Source organism: Dama dama, chromosome 28 (genome assembly GCF_033118175.1).
Source record: "Dama dama isolate Ldn47 chromosome 28, ASM3311817v1, whole genome shotgun sequence".
In the NCBI taxonomy this organism is placed as follows: Eukaryota; Metazoa; Chordata; class Mammalia; order Artiodactyla; family Cervidae; genus Dama; species Dama dama.
The window spans coordinates 40,489,640-40,511,876 of record NC_083708.1 but is presented as its reverse complement, the minus strand read 5'-3'; the positions used below and the strand labels follow the sequence as shown (position 1 = coordinate 40,511,876).

Here is a 22,237-nt window from a genome sequence, read left to right as displayed (position 1 = left end):
ACAGGTGGCTTTGCTCCGGAGTGTGAATGAGGGAGCCGAGCCCGGGCTTACAAAAGGCAGTATTCCTCAGCGAGAACACGCTGTCTCCGTAGAGGCGTGAAACTCTCACGAAACAGCGCGCGAAACTCGCCATCAGGCCCAAGCGGCCGTCTGCAAAGGAAGCCCGTAGCGGGGACAGCCTTGCTGTCCCGTGAGCTACGCTCAGAGAGGCCGCGGCGCGGGCCCCGCCGCGTCCCCCAGCCGGCGCGGGCAGCCCCACGCGCCAGCCACTCAACCGAGCTGCCAGCACAACATTCCATTTAAAAATAACACCCACGTGCGCTGGTAAACAAGCGCGCGCGTCTCCCGGAGCCGCGTGCCCCGGGCGAGCCCGTGCGGCGCGCGTCCGCCCTCCTCCCGCACGTGTCTGCCAGCTCCGCCTGCGCAGCGCTAGCGAGGCCCAATCTCCGCCCCTTCGGTTGGCAGCGCACCGCCCCGGAGTCCCGAGCCCGGCCGCTCCGGGGCCCTAAAGCCCCCCTGCGTTACCAGGCGTGCCCCGCAGAGTGCTCTCCAACTTTCCTCCCCTGAAGCCACCTCGTCGAGGCGGGACACATCGCCTCAGGTCTGCTCCTTCCCCCCGCAACCCGGTCCTCTCCAACCCTCCTCCTTTTAACTCTCCCTTCCGTCAGCACGCGAAGGATTGGTTTCTGGGTTCGCCGTCTCTCTGTCCTCCCTTTCATCGAATTTTACTCGATTGTTTATTATTTGATGGGGGGGCGGAGGCGAGGGGTATCTGGGGCCTGGAGACGGGTTGGCCGCGGCCAGTCAGAGCGCAGCATGGCTTGACGATTGAGCGGTGCAGCGAATGGCAATGCGGCGCAGAGATCCCGGGTCACGCGCTTGTGGATACAATGACATCATCTGTTTGTACGCGTCGAACTAGCTTGGTGCAGGGGCGGGGCCGCGCGTCACTTGAGTGACGGGTCCTGCGCAAAGTCCGGAACCTGGAGTCTGGTGGATGGGCGCATTCCTCCCTACGCTGAGTTGGACCTTTTTGTGTATGGGGTTGTTGCCGAGTCCGCTCTGGACTGCCTAAGATACTTCCAGTGACTTGGAAGGATGGGGCGGGATATTTATAAATCAAAATTGATAGACTCTCGGTGTGTGTGTTGCATGTAGTGCATTCTTAGTGCACGAATGAACGACTTGGGTACTGTCATAGGATAAGGACGTGTGAAGATGTTTTTCTAAACCTGAAGGAGTGTCTTTATTTTTAAAAAGTTAAAAAAAGCACAATGAGCTGTTTTGCCGTCATTTAAAAATTAGACTCATTATTTCCCCTTCACAGTTGTTCACAATTCTTGCATTTAGGAATATGGCATAATTTGCTTTTCTCCCGAGTTAGTTACACTTCTCCCCTCGCTGGCCGTGAAATTCATGCAAAATGAAACACGACTGCAGTCAAGTGTCCTAAATGAGTTGCAAACCTCCTGATGTCTGATCAAATCTGAGAGCATCAGCTTATCGAAGTCCTGAGGACACCAACATCTTCGCTTGCCAGTATTTTCACGCTGAGGTAACCCTTGCCGCCTGCGGTCAGCATCTTATCTCGGGTGTAACCTGGTGTCGGGTTCTCATGGGGAACCGGACACCAGGGCGGGCCGAGATCGCGGAGCGACGGGGACCCTCCGTCGCTGGGGAGGGTGCCAGGCGTCCTGCTCGGAGTCAGGGAGGCCACGCGACTGCGCTCGTGGAGCGTTTGGAGCTCTGCTGGCCCCCCTCCCTCGTCTCCTGAGCCAGCGCCGTGCATTGTTGTCGCTGAGGCTCGCAGAAGGGAGGAGGAGCCGGCCGAGTCTCGGCCCCGGCGCGCGCCCCGACACTCGAGCCTGCAGCCCCGCGGAACCGGGTCGCGCAGGCGCGCGCGCGCGCACACACACACACACTCACGCACGCGAGCACACCCCGGCCCGCCGCCCAGCCCTCCCCCTGGGCGGGGACCCGCCCGCCCGCCGTCAGCCTAGGTTGAGGCACCCTGCGTGTGTCTATAACTTTGTGTTGCTGCCTGGGCCGCTCTGCTTGTGGAAGAGGAGAGGAGGAATGTGGAAGGCGGCGGGGCGCAGGCTGACAGGCGGTTTCTCAGGCGGGCTGCGGCGGCGGCCGGAGCGCCTCTCCTCGGCCGAGGTTGCGCGCCCCCTCCTCACCGTGCCCCAGGCCCGCGCGGGATTGTGCGTCCTCCCCCCTCGTCCCTGAGGGGAAGGAACCGAGGTAGGCGCCGGAGCTGTGAGCGGGTCGACCGCCTTCCCGGCGACTCCGGATCTGCTTCTGAGCTGGGCCAGGCGCTTCCCTTTTCCCTCCCCGTGACTCGGTGTGCGCGCCCCTCTTCTCTCCCGCTCGTGTTTTTAAAGGACTTGAGTGAAGGGGGGAAACTGTCAAGATGGCAGCAGCGGGAGCAAGGAGGTGAAGAACGTGCTAGTCTGGGCTTTCTGGCGGCCCGGGAGACTTGGTGCTTCCTGACCTGTTGGAAGATTTACGTTCCGACTTGCTCCCTTCTCCCGTTCTTCACTGGGAAGGGGGTGTAGGGCACAACGCCCGCGGGAGAATAAGCCTCACAACCCCCGAAAGTGGCCGTTGCCGCTCGGCTCGACCCTTTGCAAAGAGCCACCGAGCTGCTTGCCCTCCTTTTTCCCGGCTTCCCTTTTTTCTGGAAGTGACAAGGGCCCGTTTGCGCTCGGACCCACGCTTGCTCTCTCAGCCCGCGGGCGAAGAGGGAAATAGGGAGCTTCCCGCGCCGTCCCCGGGCTCGAGCCCTCCGCTGGGAGGGGGGTGGCAGGGGGGCGCGGAGGCAGCAGGGCCGGGAACTGGGAGAAGAGCCGAAGACGCCACAGACTTTGGCGGCGGCGTCGCGGGAAGCACTTGAGCGGGCCGGAGCGAAACATAAACAAACGCACGCACGCCCGCCCGGACTCGGGCTCGGACCGCCGCCGGGCTGCGCCAGCGCCCGCTGCTGCCCGCTTTAAAGGCGCGGCTCGCGCCCCTCCCCCGCCCCGCCCCTCCCCCTTCTTCCCCGCCCAGCCACCTAGCCCAGGAGAGACCTGCAGCTCCGGCGGCGGCGGGGGAGGGGGTGCCCGGTGCGAGCCCGTCGATTCGCTACCGTCTCCCCAGCGGCCTGGTCGGGGGGCGGCGTCTGCTGCGCCAGGTTCGCGGGACGCACGTCTCCAGGTCTGCCTGCTCCTGGGAGGCGGGCGCGGTGCGGTCGCGAAGCGGTGGCGGTGGCGACGGCGGGCGAGGACTCGCCGAAGACTGGGGTCCAGCCCGGGATAACCAACTCTCCTTCTCTCTCCTCTCGTGCTTCCCCAGGCGGCGGCAGTAGCGGCGGCGGCGGCGGCGCCGCCTGGGAGCCCGAGCCTTCTCGGCGCCCCCGTCCCTCCCCCGCCGCACCCCGCCCCGGCGCGAGAGGAGAGCGCGAGAGCCCGAGCCGCGGGCGGGCGGGCGGCGAAGATGGCAGAGGCGCCGGCCTCCCCGGCCCCGATCTCTCCGCTCGAAGTGGAGCTGGACCCGGAGTTCGAGCCCCAGAGCCGGCCGCGCTCCTGTACGTGGCCCCTGCAGAGGCCGGAGCTCCAGGGGAGCCCGGCCAAGCCCTCTGGGGAGGCGGCTGCTGACTCCATGATCCCCGAGGAGGAGGACGATGAAGACGAGGAGGACGGTGGCGGTAGGGCCGGCTCGGCCATGGCGATCGGCGGCGGCGGGGGCGGCCCGCTGGGCTCTGGGTTGCTCCTGGAGGACTCGGCCCGGCTGCTGGCTCCTGGAGGGCAGGACCCCGGGTCCGGGCCAGCCCCCGCGGCGGGCGCGCTGAGCGGGGGGACGCAGACACCGCTGCAGCCTCAGCAGCCACTGCCACCGCCGCAGCCGGGGGCGGCTGGGGGCTCTGGGCAGCCGAGGAAATGCTCGTCGCGGAGGAACGCCTGGGGGAACCTGTCCTACGCCGACCTGATCACTCGCGCGATCGAGAGCTCCCCAGACAAACGGCTCACTCTGTCCCAGATCTATGAGTGGATGGTGCGCTGCGTGCCCTACTTCAAGGATAAGGGCGACAGCAACAGCTCTGCCGGCTGGAAGGTGCGTACCCACCTGGGGCGGGCAGCCGGACCCGCCGGGCCTCCTGCGCAGTGCGAGGCGCGTCTTCGATTCGACGGAGCGCTCCTGCGGGCGCGGGGGAGAGGGGTTGGCAGGGAGAGCCTCCGCTGTGAGGTTTTGGGGGTTGTGTGATCCCGGAGGAGGGGCAACCGGGGACGGCCGCGAAGGTGGCAGGATGGGGAGAGAAGGCTCCTGGGGAAACCTCAGGCCTGGCCAGGTGAGGCGAGGGGTTGAGGGACACCGGCGAGGGAAGGACAGACGGACCGGAGTGTATTTGCCGGATTCCTGGGTCATCGCAGAGAAGGTAGGTCTGCGGCCAACTTTGGAGTAGAAGTCCCCGATCGTGGGGGTGCGGCGAGGCCACTGCGGGTGGAGTGAGGGGACGGGTTTGGGAGGGGTGGATTTGTGGTTTTCAGTCGGTTGCGGGAGCCTGGTGTGTTGTGACTACCTGGATGAGAACCCTTGTGTCCAAGTTTTCGGCTTGTGGGTGTTCACTCCCACAGGCACATCAGTCCCATTACAGAAAACGGTGGTTGTAAACCTTTTCCTGGCCGGTTTCCTTTCCTTGCCTGTGTTCACACCTCTATTCTTCAGAGATGTCTCTACAGCAGGTAGCTTCTGAGATGCTTTGGGGCCTGGCACGGACCAGTCCTTCCACCTCCACGGGGACTCGCTGCACCTGCTGCTTCCCCGCTGAGGTCTGGGTTCTGGCGCTGTTGGAGGCAGGGGGTCCAGGTGTGGAGGACTGGCGCCGGGCGCTTCACCTAGGCCTTGGGGAGGGAGGTTTGCTGGCAGGGCTGGACCGTAATGGCTTCTACCTATAAGTGAACCTGAAGAGAGGCTCTCTACTGTTCGTTTTCAGCCTCTTGGGGCACTGGACACGTGGTAGGGAGAGAGGTGTGGAAAGGCCTATGATGTAATGACTTCCTGCAGTTGGGCATCCAGAGAGATTAACTCCCGTGCCCCTGCTGGGCCGCTGATACCAGCGGCTCTGCTCTTCCACCTCATCCTCCTGGCCCCATCTCCCGAGATAAGAATGCATACCAGGCTCAAGGGAGCCCTGTGCAGCTGTAGATATCTATCTTTCTGTCAGTTGCTTCTAGTAACAAGTTGGACTTTTTTTTTTTTTTTTAATTAAAAAGGTGGTTGCTTCCTCCTTCTGTCCCTTCCTTTGTCGTCTTTGGGGAGCCCTGTACTTTCTAGGTTCCAGTGGGTGTATAAAAAATAAGAACAGTTTGACCTTAGATGGAGAACTGAAGCACTGGAGAGGAGCTAGTACATGAAAAAGCTAAAGAATTTAGTGTCATTGACTTTTAATTTGGTTTAAAAAAAATCTTGAAATATGCCTTAAACATTTTTTATGGCTAGTATAGGGAAGGGGTTGGATACTTTAAAAGCAAAACAAGTGCTTTGATATTGTTCCACAAATCTATCTCGTGCTTGAACAAACGCTGATATTATGAATCTTAGGTTCGATTCAGTTGTATTGCTTTGCAAAGGAATGCCAGTTATGTGATAATAGACTATTTATGAAAAGGATGAGAATTCTGTTTCAAAGCAGTGCTGATGTGATACTTTTAAAAATTGAGTTTTCAAGTGGATAGCAGGGGTCAGTCTCTATAGTGTTAGGAAGGGATGAATTTGTGGGATCTGAGAAGATGGATTGGGTGAGGTGTGGAGTCTTTTCCAAATTTCTCACACTTGAAATTTAGTCCTACATATTTTGGATTTGGTGCAGAGAATCTGTTAGTTAAAAGTTAGCTTTAAGTTAGTCAGAAAGTTAACATAGCAAGGGTTTTCACCTTTTTTATGATTTTTAAGATTATGACAGTAATTTTAACACCACAAATAATATTTCTTGCATCGTGTTTGTGGTTAAAGATAATACCAGTTTATGGTATTTGAAACTTTTTTTTTTTTAAGATTTATGTGGGTAAGTGTGGCCACCAAAAATAGCCATGAATTGATACTGAATTAATTATATTTTCATATAGCTTACAGGATCTGCAATAGAGATTTGGGGCCTAGTCTTAAACTTTGTGGTTTTATATCTTAACTATTTTTGGTCTCATGGTTTGTTTTTTCCTTCTCTGCTATCTCATTTTTCTTTAAAATCTTATGAAGCATTGTAAATTGAAACTGCCCAGCAGTAATATGTTTAATACAGGGTGCATATTTTATGAATATTTTATCTTTAAAATTTTACACCAGGTCCATTTCTGATTATCACATGATAACTAATCCTTGAAGACTATAGAGATATAATTGAGTTAAGAGTTTTTGCAAGATGACCTTTACTAAAAGATGCAGCCATGCAGGGACTTCCAAATCTTTGATGATGGAGAAGGCCCTTTGAAACTGGGGCTGCTGGTTTCACATTCCGATTATGACTAATAGCCAAGCTTTTTTGGTGCTTGTGGTTTAGTGGAGGTGGAAGTAGAGGGAAAAGGGAGAGGTCAGGAGCTAAGCGTGACCTATTTCTATGCATCCAAGTTTCAGGAGTTGAGTCCTATCATGATTAGTCATTTGGAAGCAGGTGTGTGCTTTTAAACCACACTACTTTCATTCTGAGTTTTACATTCAGGTTTTTAACTTCTAAAAATGTCTAGAATTCAGGTTAACCTCTCCTGGTCATGTGTGCACACAGGCATAGTGTGCAGTGTCTAGGCCTTACTTCTTTTGTAGCTTTTTGGGCCTTTGTATTATGAGATCTTGTAACCAGAATTATCACCCTAAGAGCATAGAGCAAATTAGAAAAGAGGCCTTAGCGATCAGAATCGAGACCAGTGAATCAAAGCCCTGGTTGCATGTAAGAATTATCTGGGAGCTTTTAAAAAATAACAGTACCCAATGAACATGATTTAATTGGGCCGATGTGTGGGTATTGGTTGGTGAGGTTGTTTTTATTTTTGAAGTTTCTTAGGTGATTCTAATGTACAGCCAGGATGAGGTTTGCTGATCTAGTTCAGTCCCCTTATTTTATAGGTGAAGATCTTGATTCTTCAGGTTAATGACTTTACTAAGATCACACAGCTGGTTAGTACAGAGATAATTAGCAGCCTGTGGGTCTAGAGATCTTTATCACACTATTTTTTTCTTTTTAAATTGATCCTTTCTAAAGGTTATGTACTAAGCACTGGGTAGTCTTAGATAAGTAGAAGTTGTTTTCCTGAAAAGCATATTTGTTTCTCCATCTAAAAATTCTTGGTTATTATTTCAGCATTGGGAAGATGAATGATTATTGGTAGAGGCTGAGTGAATACACAGTGTCTGTATAGCTGTCTGGTGCCTATCAGGAAGGGTACTTAGGAACTGTGAAGTGAGGAAGGTGGCAAAAAAGGAGCATTTTAACAAAAGGAGGAAGCTCTTGGTTAACTTGAATTTGTCAGATGCAAACCGTGCCAGGGAGAAAGGTGATAGCTATCTCCCAGGTTCCCTTACCTCGGGCATTAAAGTAGAAATGAATAATCAGATGTGGTTAAAGGGGGAAAAGGTTACATTTCCTTTAACTCAGATTAAGCTTACTTGCAGTGCACCCTAATTGAGCTGGTGAGGTCTCTGTTTCCTCCTGTCTCAGGCAGACCTCTAGAACTCCAGGGTTTACCTGGTGAGGCCCATTTTTCACTGATTCTCCTGCACACACCCACTCATCTGTGCTTCCCATGGGTCAGGGCACAATAACGTTAGGCGGCTATGAGTTTTTGTGGTGGTTCCTACAACTTCACAAATGTGAGAGGACTTCTGCTGCTGCAAGTGACCGAGTCTTCCTTTGTGTGAGAATGTGTCCTCTTGCCGATTCTTCCCAAGGATGAAAGATGATAGCTGGCCCGCCACGTGGTACTTGCTCCCGTCCTTACAGTTCTAGCTCTTCAGATGAATGCACCCAGTTCCTGTTCACATACTGTAGTTTTTAAAGATGTTATTTTAACTGCAACTTTGATGTTTAAAAATATTTTTTTCAACAATTTCAAAACAACAGAGGCATAATAATTTCACATTGGCCTCTGATTTTGACCCCAGTCACCTTTTGGACTAACTCATTAAAGGGCCCGTTAGGGTTGTGCTGTACGAGGAATCTGTCTTCACCTTGGCCCCTGTTGCTGAAATACTGTTTTGTAATTTCCTTCGGCAGTACTGTCTTCGTCAGTGATTCTCAACTAACATACTTCCTCTTTCTACAGTGGCAGTACGCTAGGGGGACTGTTTTTCTTCTTTTTCAAAGCTGTGTCATCGACGTAAGAGGTGAAGAAATTGGCCATTTCAGACTTTGATCTGTGAGCCCCATGTAGCAGAGAGGCTCTTATAAAAAGGAGTTAAGTGTTTTGATATGTTTATCTCCTTCTTTGAAAATGAAATGAAACTATGCAGACTGATTTTTAGTTTTTAGGAGGGTTCTATTTTAAGGGAATGATACCATAGAAGAACATCTGTAGTTAAACTTTTTAATACTCTACTTATGATGCTTACTTAAAAGCAGCACGATATTTTTATTTGGGAAATTTGTGAAGAAGCTTTGTCCCGCTAAAAAAAATCATTTACCTGATTTGCAAAAATTTAGCAGACACTGTTCATCTAAAGAGCTTTATAAAAATGCAAGGATAAGACTGTTTAAGCCGGTGCCTTCTGAGGAGATACCCAGCTTACCCCTTGCTGATCAGTTTCTGGATGACCTGGGCTGGAGAGAACGGAATTTATTTCGTTTTCATGCTCTTTTGCCTTGTCTGTGAGGAACAGGCTCAATCCTATTTCTGACCCTCGTTTTTCTCCTCACCTTTTCCTGTATCACAAATGGTGGAGGAGTCCTGAGGGCCACTTGGACTTTTTGCTGCTATAAAAAGAGCTGGGGATGACATATATGCAGGTGGGTTGTATCAGTGGATGATGCAGCTGGTGCAGAGTGAGTGAGTAAAAGACCGAAAAGAGAAAACCCTTTTTACTCACTTGCATCTCATGCCATTTCATTCATTCAGCAAATATTTATCAAAGGCATACAGTGTGCAGGGTGTTCTGCCGGGCCCAGGGATGTAGTGGTAACTCAAGGCAGATAAGGTTCCAGTTCACAGGAGTTTGTGTTCTCTTGGGGGAAGACAGAAAATAAACATGCAAATCTGTGCCCTGTAAACTTGTCATCATTGCCCGTTCTCTTTGCCTTTTTGCCATCTGTATTTCTGCTTTCCTTAGTGCTTTGGCTCTCTGCAGAGAAGTCACCAGCAAATAGCAAAGTGGATGTTGGGCCCTGGCTTGGAGCTGGCCTTTAGCTCTCTGCAGATCATAATTTTCAACTTGCTTTGGAGATGCAGGGCCACTGTCACATGGCTCCTGTAGTTGGGATCTTTTGGAGAGAAGCTGGGATTAGAGCACACTGGTGGCCCTGGACTCATCTTGGGCCCCCAGTTCTGTCTTGTGGGGCCACGATATAGGACCAGCCTCTGGAGTGGATGTGGAGCCTTGATGCAGTCAAATTGTCTGCATGACTTCTTGTCTCAAATTAAAAACTAAATGAAGTCTTAGGGATTATCTAAATACTTCATTTTGCAAGTAAGGAAACAGGCAGGAGCATGTGAGTGGCTAGCTCAGGGACCCACAGCTAGCAGGGGTGGAGTTAAATGTGTCCGTGTGAGCCCAGGGCACCAGTGTTCTGTAATGTCTGTTGCTAACCATTGTGGTTTCACAGCTGGTCGAGTCAGTGCCTCCATTTCTGCAAAGTCTTACTTCATTTTCTCTCCTCTGCTCCCCTCCCCCATCCTCTAGATTGGCTGGCCAGCAGGAGAGTAGCTGTGTTTCTCTTTTTGCATTCTCTATCAGCACTCTCAGCTCACCTTGCTGGAAAAGCCTATTCTCTGAACCTCGCCCTACCCTGCTCACCTCCTGACTTCTGTCTGTTCCTTTTGTCATTTTTCTGTGACTCCTATATATTCTCAAGAACAGTGTAAAAACCTTGAAAGCAAGGAAGGTACCTACCAGACAAAAAGCATTTCTGATAACTTGGAGCTGCTTTGGGGCTGATTATGTCCTCAGCCCATGAGCTTAGCCTTGTTCTGGGACAGTGATACTGAAAGGGGATGATGTGACTCAGGAGTGGAGTGATGGCATGTGTAGAATCTTTTGGATACTTATAGCTACAAAGGTGGCCCAGACCTCCTAGTGTTGGTATTGATACGATGTCATGTAATTATGAAATGGTGCTGTAGTATCTAAGGCATTTCTTACAGTGTCTTGTTTCCTAGTGTCGAAGTCCCTACAAACTTCATCAGTGCCAGGTGTTACCCATCACAGAAATGGAGAGAAACCTGATCTTGGGATTACCTTTCCTGAAGAGAAAGTTGAAGTCATGTTTTCCTTTTGTGTGTGGACCCTGCTTTATGCAGCATCAGTATTACTGTCTAGAAAGAATCACCAAATATACATATCCACTTCAGAAGCAGAGCTCTGGTGTAAAACTAAGTTGTCCATAATGTTCTGCATTTGCAGGTGTAAGTCTCAGATGCACTTGAAGTTTTACATAATGGATTGGTAAATAACAAGTCACAGATGAAGAAAGAAGAGATAGTGAGCAGTCTGAGCTGGACCTGTCCAGGGCCAGTCTGCCTGTCTTCTGAGATGGTTTTCTGAATAGGTGTTTTGGCTACTGATTATCATGGAAAACCCCAATTCTGATCAAATCAGTGTCCAGACAGGTTCAGCATCTGTCACCATTTTATTTTGACCGAACGACTTCCATTTCTCAGTATTACAGTTTCCCCAGTTGGAAAAAGAAGTAAAATAGCAAGCATCTGTAGAATATTGTGATGTATCACTCCTTTCTGGTGAAATAAAAATGTATGGAGTATGCTTCAAGCTGGGCTTTTCTCCCCCCGCAGAATGTGTATTTTCACTTGGACCTTTTTGGGAGATTTTAATCCTGAGACTTTTTCTCTGCAGTGTGTCAGTCCTTACTATGAAATTACGGTACAGAGTCAAGTAGATGAAGTTTTCTGGTGGCCTGTGGTACTTGCACTCATTTGGTCCTCTCATAATTGTGTGTGGTGAAGAAGCCAGCTTATCTTCTGGGAGCTCACCATGCCTGGGTATCCAAATGCACCCCCATTCTGCAATGGAGAGGTGAGCTTAGAGCACGGAAGCTGTGGCTGACTTGTAGCAGGGAAGGCTAAGGTGGGAAGTGGCCCTTTCCACAGACAAATGCAATGCATTAGCTTTCCTCTGGAGTGAACCCATAATAATTCCAGCAGATGCCTTTTGACAGTTTTCAGTATGTGTTTTGTAATTTCTTATTTATTTCTGTGAAGACATTTGAGTGTGCATGTGTGGGAGAATCCACATCATATTTTTTCTTGTGTTTTGGATGTCTAGTGAAATTAATAACTTGGCTCCTGCAGCCATTGAGAATTTTCTTTAAATTTAGAGCCAGTAGAGGGAGTGCACATGTCTTTAAACTGATCTCAAGTTCTTTTCCCCACATAGCTAAAATAATACCTTGGTTAAAAACACCAAAAAAAAAAAAAGATCTGTAATCTGTAATATGTAGTGTTTCTGTGTAGGCCTATGTCATTGTTAAAAAAGGACAATTTGGAGGAGAGAGTGTTTAAAAACCTAAGGTAACTTTTTTAAAAAGAAACTTTGGTCTTCTGAGACTTAGGGTCTAATTCCCATCCTCAAATAGTTAAAGCCTTTTTTTTTTTAGTTAAAGCCTTTTTAACTGAAAATTTTCCTCCTTTGTTTTACATATTTTTGCTACTTCAGTCTTTTAAAAACGTATTTATTTTTTAATTAAAGGATAATTGCTTTACAGAATTTTGTTGGTTTCTGCCAAGCATCAGCATGAATCAGCTGTGGTCCTTCACTCTTGAAAACATGTGAATGTTCATCTGTACCTGAGAGCAAGCAAGTGTGTCAAGATCAGTGGGTTCTGTGTTTTTGTGCCCTTTTGATTGGAGACTCTTGATATTTTCCAAGACGTCGCTTTCCTGTAGGTGAAAGAAAGGCAACACTTGCATTATTCTTAATTCAGATTTAGCAGTCATGGATCCACTGGAGATGACAGCTCTGCAGCTTTGTAATCTAAAATTCTGCAGTTCTGTGTTCCATAGTTTGTCACACCCTCCACATTGCCCCATATTTTGGTGGTGGTGGTTTATTTTAATTTGGGAGCTGTAGTGGGTTGAATAGTACACCTCCAACCCCCCCCATTAAGGTCCACCTATAACCTCAGAGCGTAACCTTATTTGGGAATAGGATCTTTCAGGAGGTAATTAGTTAAATTAAGATGGAGTCGTGTTGGATTCATGTGGGCCCTAGGTCCAGTGACTGGTGTCCTTATGAGGAGAGGAGAGGACATGGTAGATGCAGAGAAGGCTACGTGAACGCCACGGCAGAAGTTGGAGCAATGCAGTTACAAGCCAAAGAGCACCAGATTGCTGGGGGACCCCGGAAGCTGGGCAGATGCCAGGCAGGACCCTCCACTGGAGCCTTCAGAGGGAGCATGGTGCTGCCCACACCTTGATTCTGGACTTCTAGCCTCCAGCACTGAGAGAGAATAAGTTTTTATTGTTTGAAGCCCCTAAGTTTGTAGTAATTTGTCATGATAGCCTTAGGAAACACACAGGAGCACAGGGATGGAAGAGAGGAACATGAAGGGTTGCAGATAGAGGAGAAGAGGAAGAGAAGGTTTTATTTTATTTTTAAAATTGAGATATAATTGACATAACATTATTAGTGTCAAGTGTACAACATAATGATTTGGTATTTATACATGTTACAAAATGATCATCACTCTAAGTCTAGTTTAAACATTCTTCTTTTTTTTTCTTGTATTGAGAACTTTTTAAGATTTACTCTCTGAGCAACTTTCAGATACCTTGGTATTAACTGTATTCACCAAGCTGTATATTGCATCCCCAGGACTGACTTATTTTGTAATTGGAAGTTTGTCTCTTTTGACCCACTTCACCCATTTTGCCCTCTCCCTCCGAAGTTTTATTTAGATTAAAATTAAAATGTTAATCACTCCTGGGCTACTTTCTGGTAACTTAAATTTCTTCGTTCTTCATCCTGCTATGAGGCACGGAAGGGAGGTGTGAATTCCCCTGATTTCCCAGTGAGAGCTGCTACAGAGGTCCTCGCGCCCTCTGTTGAGCGTGCATCCTGGACGCCCTCCCTAACCCTCCCATTCTGCTTACCCAGTTTCTACTTCTTGGCCTATTTCGTGAAGCCGGTGGAATGGCTGTACTTGGGGAGTGTGGACTTGAGGTTTAAGGCCAAGGTCTAGCTGAGGGCTTTGGTCTAGGATAGTCAGTCTTTCAGGGAGGGAGCAGCCTGGGTCCTCAGTGGAAGGAGAGGGTTGAAGAATTCTCTCTTCCCAATCCCAGGCTTGAGAAGATAGAGCCCCATCAGGTTCACTGCCGTCCATGGCGGCAGTGAGGATAATCCGAATCTCTCTGGAGTCTCCTTGGCTCCTCCTGTGCTTCGTTCAAGCCCTTTCAAAGTGTCAGCCAACACTCTGGAGCCTTCAGGCTCCCATCCCTGCTGTATACATTTATGTCCGCAAAACCCAGCCATCCTGAAGGAGCATAGAGTGGTAGTCCTCGTCAAAGTAGCAGCAGGTGTTTTCTAGGTACCGTGAAGGTGTTTGGATTGAATTGTTCAGAAGTATTTCAGAATTAGAATTGCATGTGTTTATGCTCATATTTTGAAATAGTATTTTGGGAAAAGGGAGCCAGGATTATAAATCAATTGGAAACACAGTTTGGTTTTTACAATAAAAAGAGGAGTTGACACAAGATATTCTGAAGTCTAGTTATAATAATAATAATAGTAGCTATGATTTATTGAATACTATCATATGCCAATTATGTAGATTTTTTTACATCTAATATTGATCCTACATGTTAAGCATTTTAAGTATAAACCCAATTTAGAGACAAGAAAATGGTTCAGAGAAGTTTAATTGCTTGGGATTCAGAGGAAGGCTTCTTTGAACGTCAGCCTTTTCTGCTATGCTTTGCTGCCTCCTGAGTGTGGTGGGACTTTGCGTTGGGGTGAGTACAACAATAAAATTAAATAGCTGCCATTGAAAAAGTTGCTACTATATGCTGCATTCTTTGTGTATATTACCATCAATCCTTGATGTTAATCTTTCAGAATGATGTCTTGAATGTTTATCTTCTGAACTGTGGCTGACTCTGGGTAACTGATACCTCTCTGTGTTGAGGGGGGAGTAGACATAGACCCATGATTTAGGCTCCTGCCCATGATTTTGCCTGAGCAAATAATTTTAAGAATCCAATCAGTGCCTGGGCTCTTAGTGGAGCAGTTTAATTTGGGGATTTCTATTTCTGTTTGGGTGCTGCCTTAGTAAACCACTGTTTAACCATGGTTTACTATGGGTCAGATAGTGTACTAGTGTTCAGAACTAATAGGGTGATACCATAGTGTGTGGAAAATCCTTAGGGCTAGGCTATTATCTCTGAGAAATTTCCGCCTTGGGAGAACAGGGTATATCTGTGCTTCTATGGGCTTCAGGTAGGTAAATGGATGGAGATAATACCACCAGGAGAAATGGAATTCAGGGAGAAAAAAGACATTTATAAAAGGTTTCTGGCAGAAGTGTGGTCGAAGCCCAATCAGATCTCAAAATTAAAGGTATTAAAGCATATTTTGTGAGGTGGTTGACCCTTTCCAGTGCAGTTACTAACAGGTTTAAAGGCAAGATAGACACAGAAAATGTTGCAAAATGCAAGCTGCTGGCCAGGTTAAAGGGTTTATCTTATTAAGGCATTTACTGCTTTTGTCTTCAAGGTAGAATATGTATGAGTAGGACCTAAAATGATGGTTTTAATTGGCCACAGGAATACAGCACCCATGTGCCCTGAGATAAAATGTGGCTTGCAGAACACTAATCCCATGTGTGTGTTGGAAAAAATTTTAGAACTCTCAGTTTCACAGTAAAGATAGGTGAGTAGTGTCTGGAAAGTGTCCAGAAGATAGACTGAAACCCTGTGATAAATGTGGAGCAGGCAGAATGGCTCTGCCTGATAACTGAGTGAGGCCAGGGTATGGGGTGTGGTGGGGCCAAAGGCAGTTACAAAGAAGGTGGCCTTGGCCTCTGTGGACTTTTAAAAGTACAACTCTGGGTATAAACCTGAAGTTGAAGGAGGGCATAGAATTACATCCAATACAGCTTGTTAGATGTCTCCTTGAAAATTAGTATTACATTAAAAAGATCAAATGGAGAGTTAAGCCATTAATTCACACAATTCAAATCTCAGAACTGCTCCCCCAGCCAAAGTGTTGTAATAATTAATTTCTAAAAAAATGATAGTTCTTTCATCATAAATTATCTAAATAATTGCCTCAGTTCCATATTTCACATTAAGTTTGGCAGAATGATGTTTAAAGCTTCCTCTCCTTTCTCTTTTTAGTTTTCACTTCTATTTTACTTGATTTTTTTTTAATGCAGTTTTACTTCTAATGCTGTAATGGTTTCATAAAGTAAAAACACTCTCTTGACATCTCTCCATTAGAACTTCTTGTTGGTAAATTCCTTTAAAATTCTTCCTAATTTAAAAGTCAGTTTTTGCTGTTCATATCTTCTAGAATTTTTGCTGTGTATGATAGCTGGTCTGGACTAGCTATTCATTTCCAATCAAGGACTTGTTAATTTCACCCATCATACGTTTGTATCTTGGTCTGTATTTGAGTACATTGGGTTTTTTTTTTTCTCCTTTTTTCCCCAGCTGGTAGAATGAAAAGGAACATGCCTTTATTCACTAGTTATTTGTCAGAACAGTCCAATTAGCAGCATTAATTTGCCATTTATGAGTATACCTATGATTATAAATAAACAGTGACCCACAGACTACATTTTAAGCAAGGCAACTTTCTTTTTTTAAGTAAAAATTGACACTGAGCCCCAGACATTCCTGTGAATTTTTTTTTAAGAACAATGATCAGTTATTTTGGGGGGCATCGTTTGTGTAATCCTGAGAAACCGGAATGGGCCTTAGAAATGTTATGGGCCCGACTCTTTCAAAGTTGTCTTCCTGATGACACAGGTGTGAATGTGCTTGCTTCAGCAGAGTTGAGCTCTTAAGCTCCTGATAGGCAGCTTCCTAGGTGAGCTGGTATACTGTTTCTTGAAATTAGTGGCCTCAATCAGGCCTTCTGTCTCCAGCCCTGTCCAGTACAGATAAGCTTACTGCCTCCTCTTTGAATAGATGTATGCCCTGTGCTCAACGGAATTTTCTAAATCAGTCCTGTTTAGTCTCCTTCCTTTACATGAAAGATCCTTTTTTTCCAGGCTGGAAGTCTAGGTGATCTGGGCCACATGTTAGGCTTCACCACAGTCAACCTTCATGTCAATCGCGAAGGTGAAATTTGGCATCCGATTATACTGCTCGGCTTACTGGGTCTTAGTTCCCTTATCAGAGATTGAACCCCGGGCCCTCAGCAGTGAAAGCATGGAGTCCTGACTACTGGACCATAGGGGAAATTCCCTGGCATCTGACTGTAGGCATCTTTTAGTAGGTGTTCTTTGGGAGGAGGTGAGAGGTTTATTCTGATGATCTCATAATATCGGGGAATGCTTCAAGTTAACTTGTGGGTAGTCAGTGCTGAATTAAGTAAAGCACCATGTGTCAAATTAGGAGAGCTGACTTGTGGTGGGATGGGCTCCCTGGTGCTCAGCTGCAAAGAACCCACCTGCCAATGCAGGAGACACAGGTTCAACCCCTGGGTCGGGAAGATCCCCTGGAGAAGGAAATGGCAACCCAGTCAGGTATTCTTGCCTGGGAAATCCCATGGACAGAGTAGCCTGGCAGTCTGCAGTTCATGGGGTCATCAAGAGTTGGACACAGCTGAGTGACTGAACAACAACTTGAGGTAGTGAAAACTACCATCCTCCAAATTGATTTTTAACATAATGACTTCACAAATGAATGTTTTTATCAAAAATTACCATGCTCGTTTTTAAGATGCATATTTTCCCACTTCTTGGTTTTCTAATCACATCAGGGCTTTAAACTGATGGATAAGTTTTGACTGTTAACACAGTGGGATAACATCTGGGGTTTTCTCTCTGGGCTCCCTGTGTTTGTCCTGCTGTGAGCACAGATAATTTTCACCTGACTTCTGTCTGTGTTACCTGAGCTGAGGTTCCTGCTGTGTCCACTGACCAGCAACACTGTGTTCTTCTCACCGCTTTGTTTTGTGTTCATCATTGAATCTTAAACGGGATCATAAAGCTTTCTCATATGTCTTTTCTAGCTGTTACCTCATGCTTCTGTGCTTAGTCAAGAAGGAAGAGAAGAAAATAACTCTATCTTGGTTTTATCATCTGCATCACATGATTTTACAACTTTGAAAACTCACTTGTCAGTGTGGTTGCTGGGGAGATAATTTTGATTACCGTAGGCTCTGAGAGTTACTGCTGTCATCTCTTCCCTCTTTGCCATCCTTTTGGGGAAAAAAAAATTAATTTTGCTCAAGGATACATTTTATTGTTTTTCAGGCACATGATTTCAAAGTTGAACCTTGTGAGACGTTAAAGCTCTTTGCCTCAAGTTCAGTTATTCACTAACTCTTCTGAAAAAAATAGTACCCTTTTAAAAAAGGGTTTCCTGGTATTTCCTTTAGACTGTAGCCTTGTCTTTGACAAGTGAGGGTGCTTCCTTGATTATCTAGCTGTTTCTGATTTTTGAACCTGAGACTGCCAGTGTTGGGTTGAGCCTTAGCTCAGTCTCAGAATCTAAGAGCCCCAGTTTTACTTGTCCTAATTGCTCCCAGCGGCTGTCCCATTCTTTCCTGTTTTGTGTCATTAGACATTAGTTGAAGAGGTCTTCCTGTCCTTCTTCCCTCTTTCCCATCACCCATGATCTCTCTGGGACCTTTCTCCTACATCAGTGGTTTTCAGCCTTGGCTGTATTTGAGAATCACAGGGAGCTTTTAAAAACCCTGCTGTCTAGGTCCAATCTGAAACCAGTTAGGTTAGAATCTCTTGGTATAGTGCCTGGGCATCTGTATTTTTTAAAGCTCCCAGGTAGTTATGGTGTGCAGTTAGGGTTGAGAACATTGCTTTAGAAAAAATGAGAGATTTTTTTTTTTTTTTTAAATGAGAGATTTTGACTGTGAAAGTTATCAGCCAATTTAGTAATGACTTTTAGGTCTATTTCCACCCTCTCCTCCATGGGGAGATTACAAGGTGGAGTTTACTCCCTGGAAGTTCCATATAAAAAGGGAGGAGTGCTGTCAAAACAAGGGCATCATTATTTAATAAACTGTGTTTAACTAGGATTTCTTCTCTACTTTCTTTTGAGTAAATGGATGTGGTTTCTTTAAAGTTTTCCAGCTCCCACTTGTTTTTCTAGTCTCCACTGGACCTTATTTAACTAATTTCGAAGTGTTAGCGAATTTGTAAGAAGAGATGGTGCTAGTTCAAGTTATGGTATGATTCTTGAAATCTGAGACAGATAAACTCGCTCTTCCTCTTTTGTGCAGCCTAATCTGATATACTAGAGGGTTCTACCATGTTCTGATGCTTTAAGCTAGTGCTTCTCAAAGCGTGGTCCCCACACCAACAGCAGCAGCATCACCTAGGAACTTTTTGGAAATTCAGATTCTTGGCTCACCTCAGACATACTGACTCAGAAATTCTAGACCCAGCAATCTGTGTTGTCACAAGGCTTCTAAGTAATCCTGCTGCAAGCTCAAGTTTGAGAACCACAGCTTTTAGTCATTCGCTGAGTCCAGATTGATTAGGAGTCAACAATCAAATTTTTCATGCCATCTTGACTTCAGAGGCCTGATAAGAGTGGAAAAAGATGAACAGAGAGCTTGCAGTGGTATCTCTGCAGAGTTCTCAGCCCTAGAATAGACTTTCCTCATTTGCTGTGTAGCTTTCTGTGCAGTCAAGGTCACCAACCTCCCCCTCACCTGCTGCTAGGTCGCTTCAGTCACATCTGACTCTTTGCGACCCCATGGACTGTAGCCCGCCAGGCTCCTCTGTTGATGGGATTCTCCAGGCAAAAATACTGGAGTGGGTTGCCATTTCCTCCTCCGGGGGATCATCCTGACCCAGGGATTGAACCCACATCTCCTTTGGCTTCTGCATTGCAGGAGAATTCTTTACCACTGAACCACAGGGGAAGTCCTTTCCCCTCCCCCAGACAACAATAATAAAGAATCCACTCAGGTGCACAGAGGAAGCCACGTGTTCACCCCTAGTGCATATACTCTGTTCAGAGGACTGTGTTTAGGTTGGATTCTTGTTGTTTAGTGATCTTTTCCCGTGCTTATTTGTTTTGGTCTTTGGGGAATGTTCCTAGTTTAAGACCAGCATCAGACATCAGCCTGACTCATCCACAGACGGACGTGGGACATGTGGAGGAGAGATAAGATTAAAATGTGCTGGGTGTAATCAGTGTGAGAGGGCGAGTGAAGTGAAGGGAAGAGTGATGCTGCTTTCATGCTGAGGTCAGAGGCAAGGCATGGATCTCGGCCCAGAGTCTTAAATGGTGCTCGGCCTCTCCTACCACAAGGTGAAGCTAGGTAGAGACCAAACTAGCTAATCGCTGCTTGTCAGTATCATTGGATTCTGTAGTCCATTAAACAGGGCCTCACGATCAGCTGTATCTAACATAGCTATTGGCTTTAGGAATATAAATAGTGCAAAGAACAAGGGGTTGGCTGGGTCTTAGAAGTTCATTGCAGGACCGCTTAACAGCTACTTCAGGATATTGCCTGAGATTCATAAATACTCATATATCGGACACATATTAAAAAAATAGGATTAGTTTGGATTACAAATTTTTCTTCAGTTGAATAGATACCATTTTCTGTATCAAGCTCTACCCGAGATGACTCAGCTTGGATGCTGAGCTTTAGTGAGACAGTAATCTGGTTTTCTTCTTGGGAATGGGGAGGGCAGGCAAGTTACTCTCCTCAGATTCACCAGGATTCTTGGAAAGGATCAAGAAGGCAGGTTCAGTTGTTGGAACATCAGAAGATTCATGCGGTAGTGGGGAAGACTGTGTTGAGAGGCTTATGTCTGGGGCCAGAGTTTGGACGAGAGTCCCGAATATGGTGCCCTTAACACTGTGAGCAGTATTCAAAGTTGGACTCCAGGAGAGTGCTCAGGCCTTTCAAAGACATCACACATCAGTCAGCTGGTGGAAACCTGAGTGTCCCACATGGTAGGATGCTTCCCAAAGCGGCTGCTGCTTTCAGATGAAGAGACACATGTTAGTTCACTTCCATTTTAGTTTCCGTAAAGAATGGACTGCTGTTTGCATGTTCGGCAGGCAGGCTGCTGGTGGTGTATGTTGAAAAAAACACCTGATATTAAGGATGCATTTATAGAGGAGTACAGTGCCTTAAGGAACAGCCAGGCCAGCCAGGCTTCTAAGAAAAAGCCTGCCTGGCAGCCATGGAGAAGGCGTGATTCCCAGTCCAAGGACCAGAGGGGTCTGAGTCTTTAGCTCCAGTGGCCCAGATCTGAAGATGGAAGTAAGGGATGTCAATCTGCTCAGCTCCTCTTCAGAAATCCCCTCTGCCAGGTGGTAATGGAGGCCTCTGGTTTTGAGGATATGGTCCCTAAGTCCTGACTTCTATGGGAGAAATCGTAGTTGAAGCTAGATAGTTTTTATCCCCCTCCCCCAACAATTGTATCTTTGAGCTGTACTGGTGGGAATGGATGTGATGTGTTCAGGCATAGCCTTAGATTGATGCATCGTTTTCATGCTGTAACTAAAATCTACTATTAATTGAACACTTTTTTATGTGCCAGACACTGCTGTGGGCTTTACGCATATTAGCTCTTCTTTAAGACGGGGAAACCAATGGATAGGGTGGTTATGTGACTCGGCCAAAGTCATACAGTTGGGAAGGGATAGAGGTGGGATACCTCTATCAGCATGTCTCTACGTTGACTAAATTTACTCCACAGTCAGTAATTCAAGCTCTAGGGATTTTGATTTTTACAACTGCCTGAGATCTCACTGGGCTGTTTGTTCCTACCATCTCTCTCAGTTTGGTTTAAAAGAGGAAGGAGAGGAGTTTGCATGATCTTTGATTGAGTTGAGGCAGATGTGTTACACCTGGCTTGTCACTCTTTCAGAACCTGAGAGGAACAGACGTGAGTGTGTATTTGTGGACAAGCATCCACAGAGAGCACAGAAGCCTTGTAAGACTTGCAGTCGTGTGGAGTGTGATTATGCTTAGGGATGGGACCTCTCCAGACTGCCTGTTTTCTCCAGACTGCTTGCAAAGCAGATTTAAGTGAAGTTACACACACACACACACAGCCCCAGGAAAAAGGAGAAACCGCCTTTCTTCCTTGGTTTGGTATAGGCCATTTATTTACTAGCCATAGAAGCAAATGTGTACCAGCTTCGTTTAGATTAAACACAGGGCTCTTCCTAAACCTCTTGTTTTCCAGATGAGAGGGGCAGGCCCAGGGGGCTTGTGACTTGTCCTGGTAGTGGGAGTGGAGGGGAAGCATGTGTGAAAAAGGCCACAACACCCAGCCCCAGGTGCTGGTGGGAAATAGTTTTTCATCCCAGAAGTCACATGGAAGTCTTTATATCTAGTTGTAAGAAGTCAGAACTAGTAATATATATTTTTAAATTTATTTATTTATTTTAATTGGAGGCTAATTACTTTACAATATTGTAGAACAAGTAATATTTTTAAAAGGAGTGTTTAAAATGAAAAATTTGCATTTTGCATGTAAATAGAAAATACAGGAGGTGTTTGTAAGATAATGCATTTATCCTATTTAACCTCATACTTTCTAGTTAAGGTTTTCATCATGTAGATGGTGAGTGACTCCTTCAGAAGATGTTAAGGAATGGGGTTATTTCTTTTTTGAAGAGAGAGTTTTCAGGACGGACTTTTGATATTTTGTTTTCCCCTTCTTCCTGGATATTCATATAGGAACCAAAAAACACAACAGTGCGGTAGATCAGTCCAGCCCTCGATTCTGTTCTCCACCACCTGTGTGAGGTGTGACAGATGCCACATCTGCCAGCCCTTTACTCCTGACTCTTGGTAGCTAGACCATCCTTCTGGGCACCCCCGTGTTATGTATCCAACGTTGCCCTGTTCATCTCACCCAGACCCTGCTTCCTTAGGG

The 22,237-nt window shown here is 46.8% G+C and overlaps 1 protein-coding gene and 1 long non-coding RNA gene across 4 annotated transcripts in view; both read left to right on the top strand.

The window, feature by feature from the left end:
* The first annotated feature begins 2,106 nt into the window (after positions 1–2,106).
* FOXO3 (forkhead box O3) overlaps positions 2,107–22,237 on the top strand; it is a 115,287-nt gene continuing 95,156 nt past the window's right edge. For 2 of the 3 annotated variants that reach the window (XM_061131468.1, XM_061131465.1), the window contains exons 1-2: positions 2,107–2,244; positions 3,337–4,095. In XM_061131468.1, coding sequence (XP_060987451.1) covers positions 3,478–4,095 — 618 coding nt within the window. In that variant the 5' untranslated portion in view covers positions 2,107–2,244; positions 3,337–3,477. The remainder of the gene's footprint in view (positions 2,245–3,336; positions 4,096–22,237) is intronic. The other variant, XM_061131467.1, reaches the window with a different exon arrangement.
* On the top strand, positions 4,105–17,495 carry LOC133047972 (uncharacterized). The gene is made up of 3 exons (XR_009690926.1): positions 4,105–11,214; positions 11,903–12,079; positions 12,409–17,495. It is a non-coding gene; the product is annotated as an uncharacterized LOC133047972 (long non-coding RNA).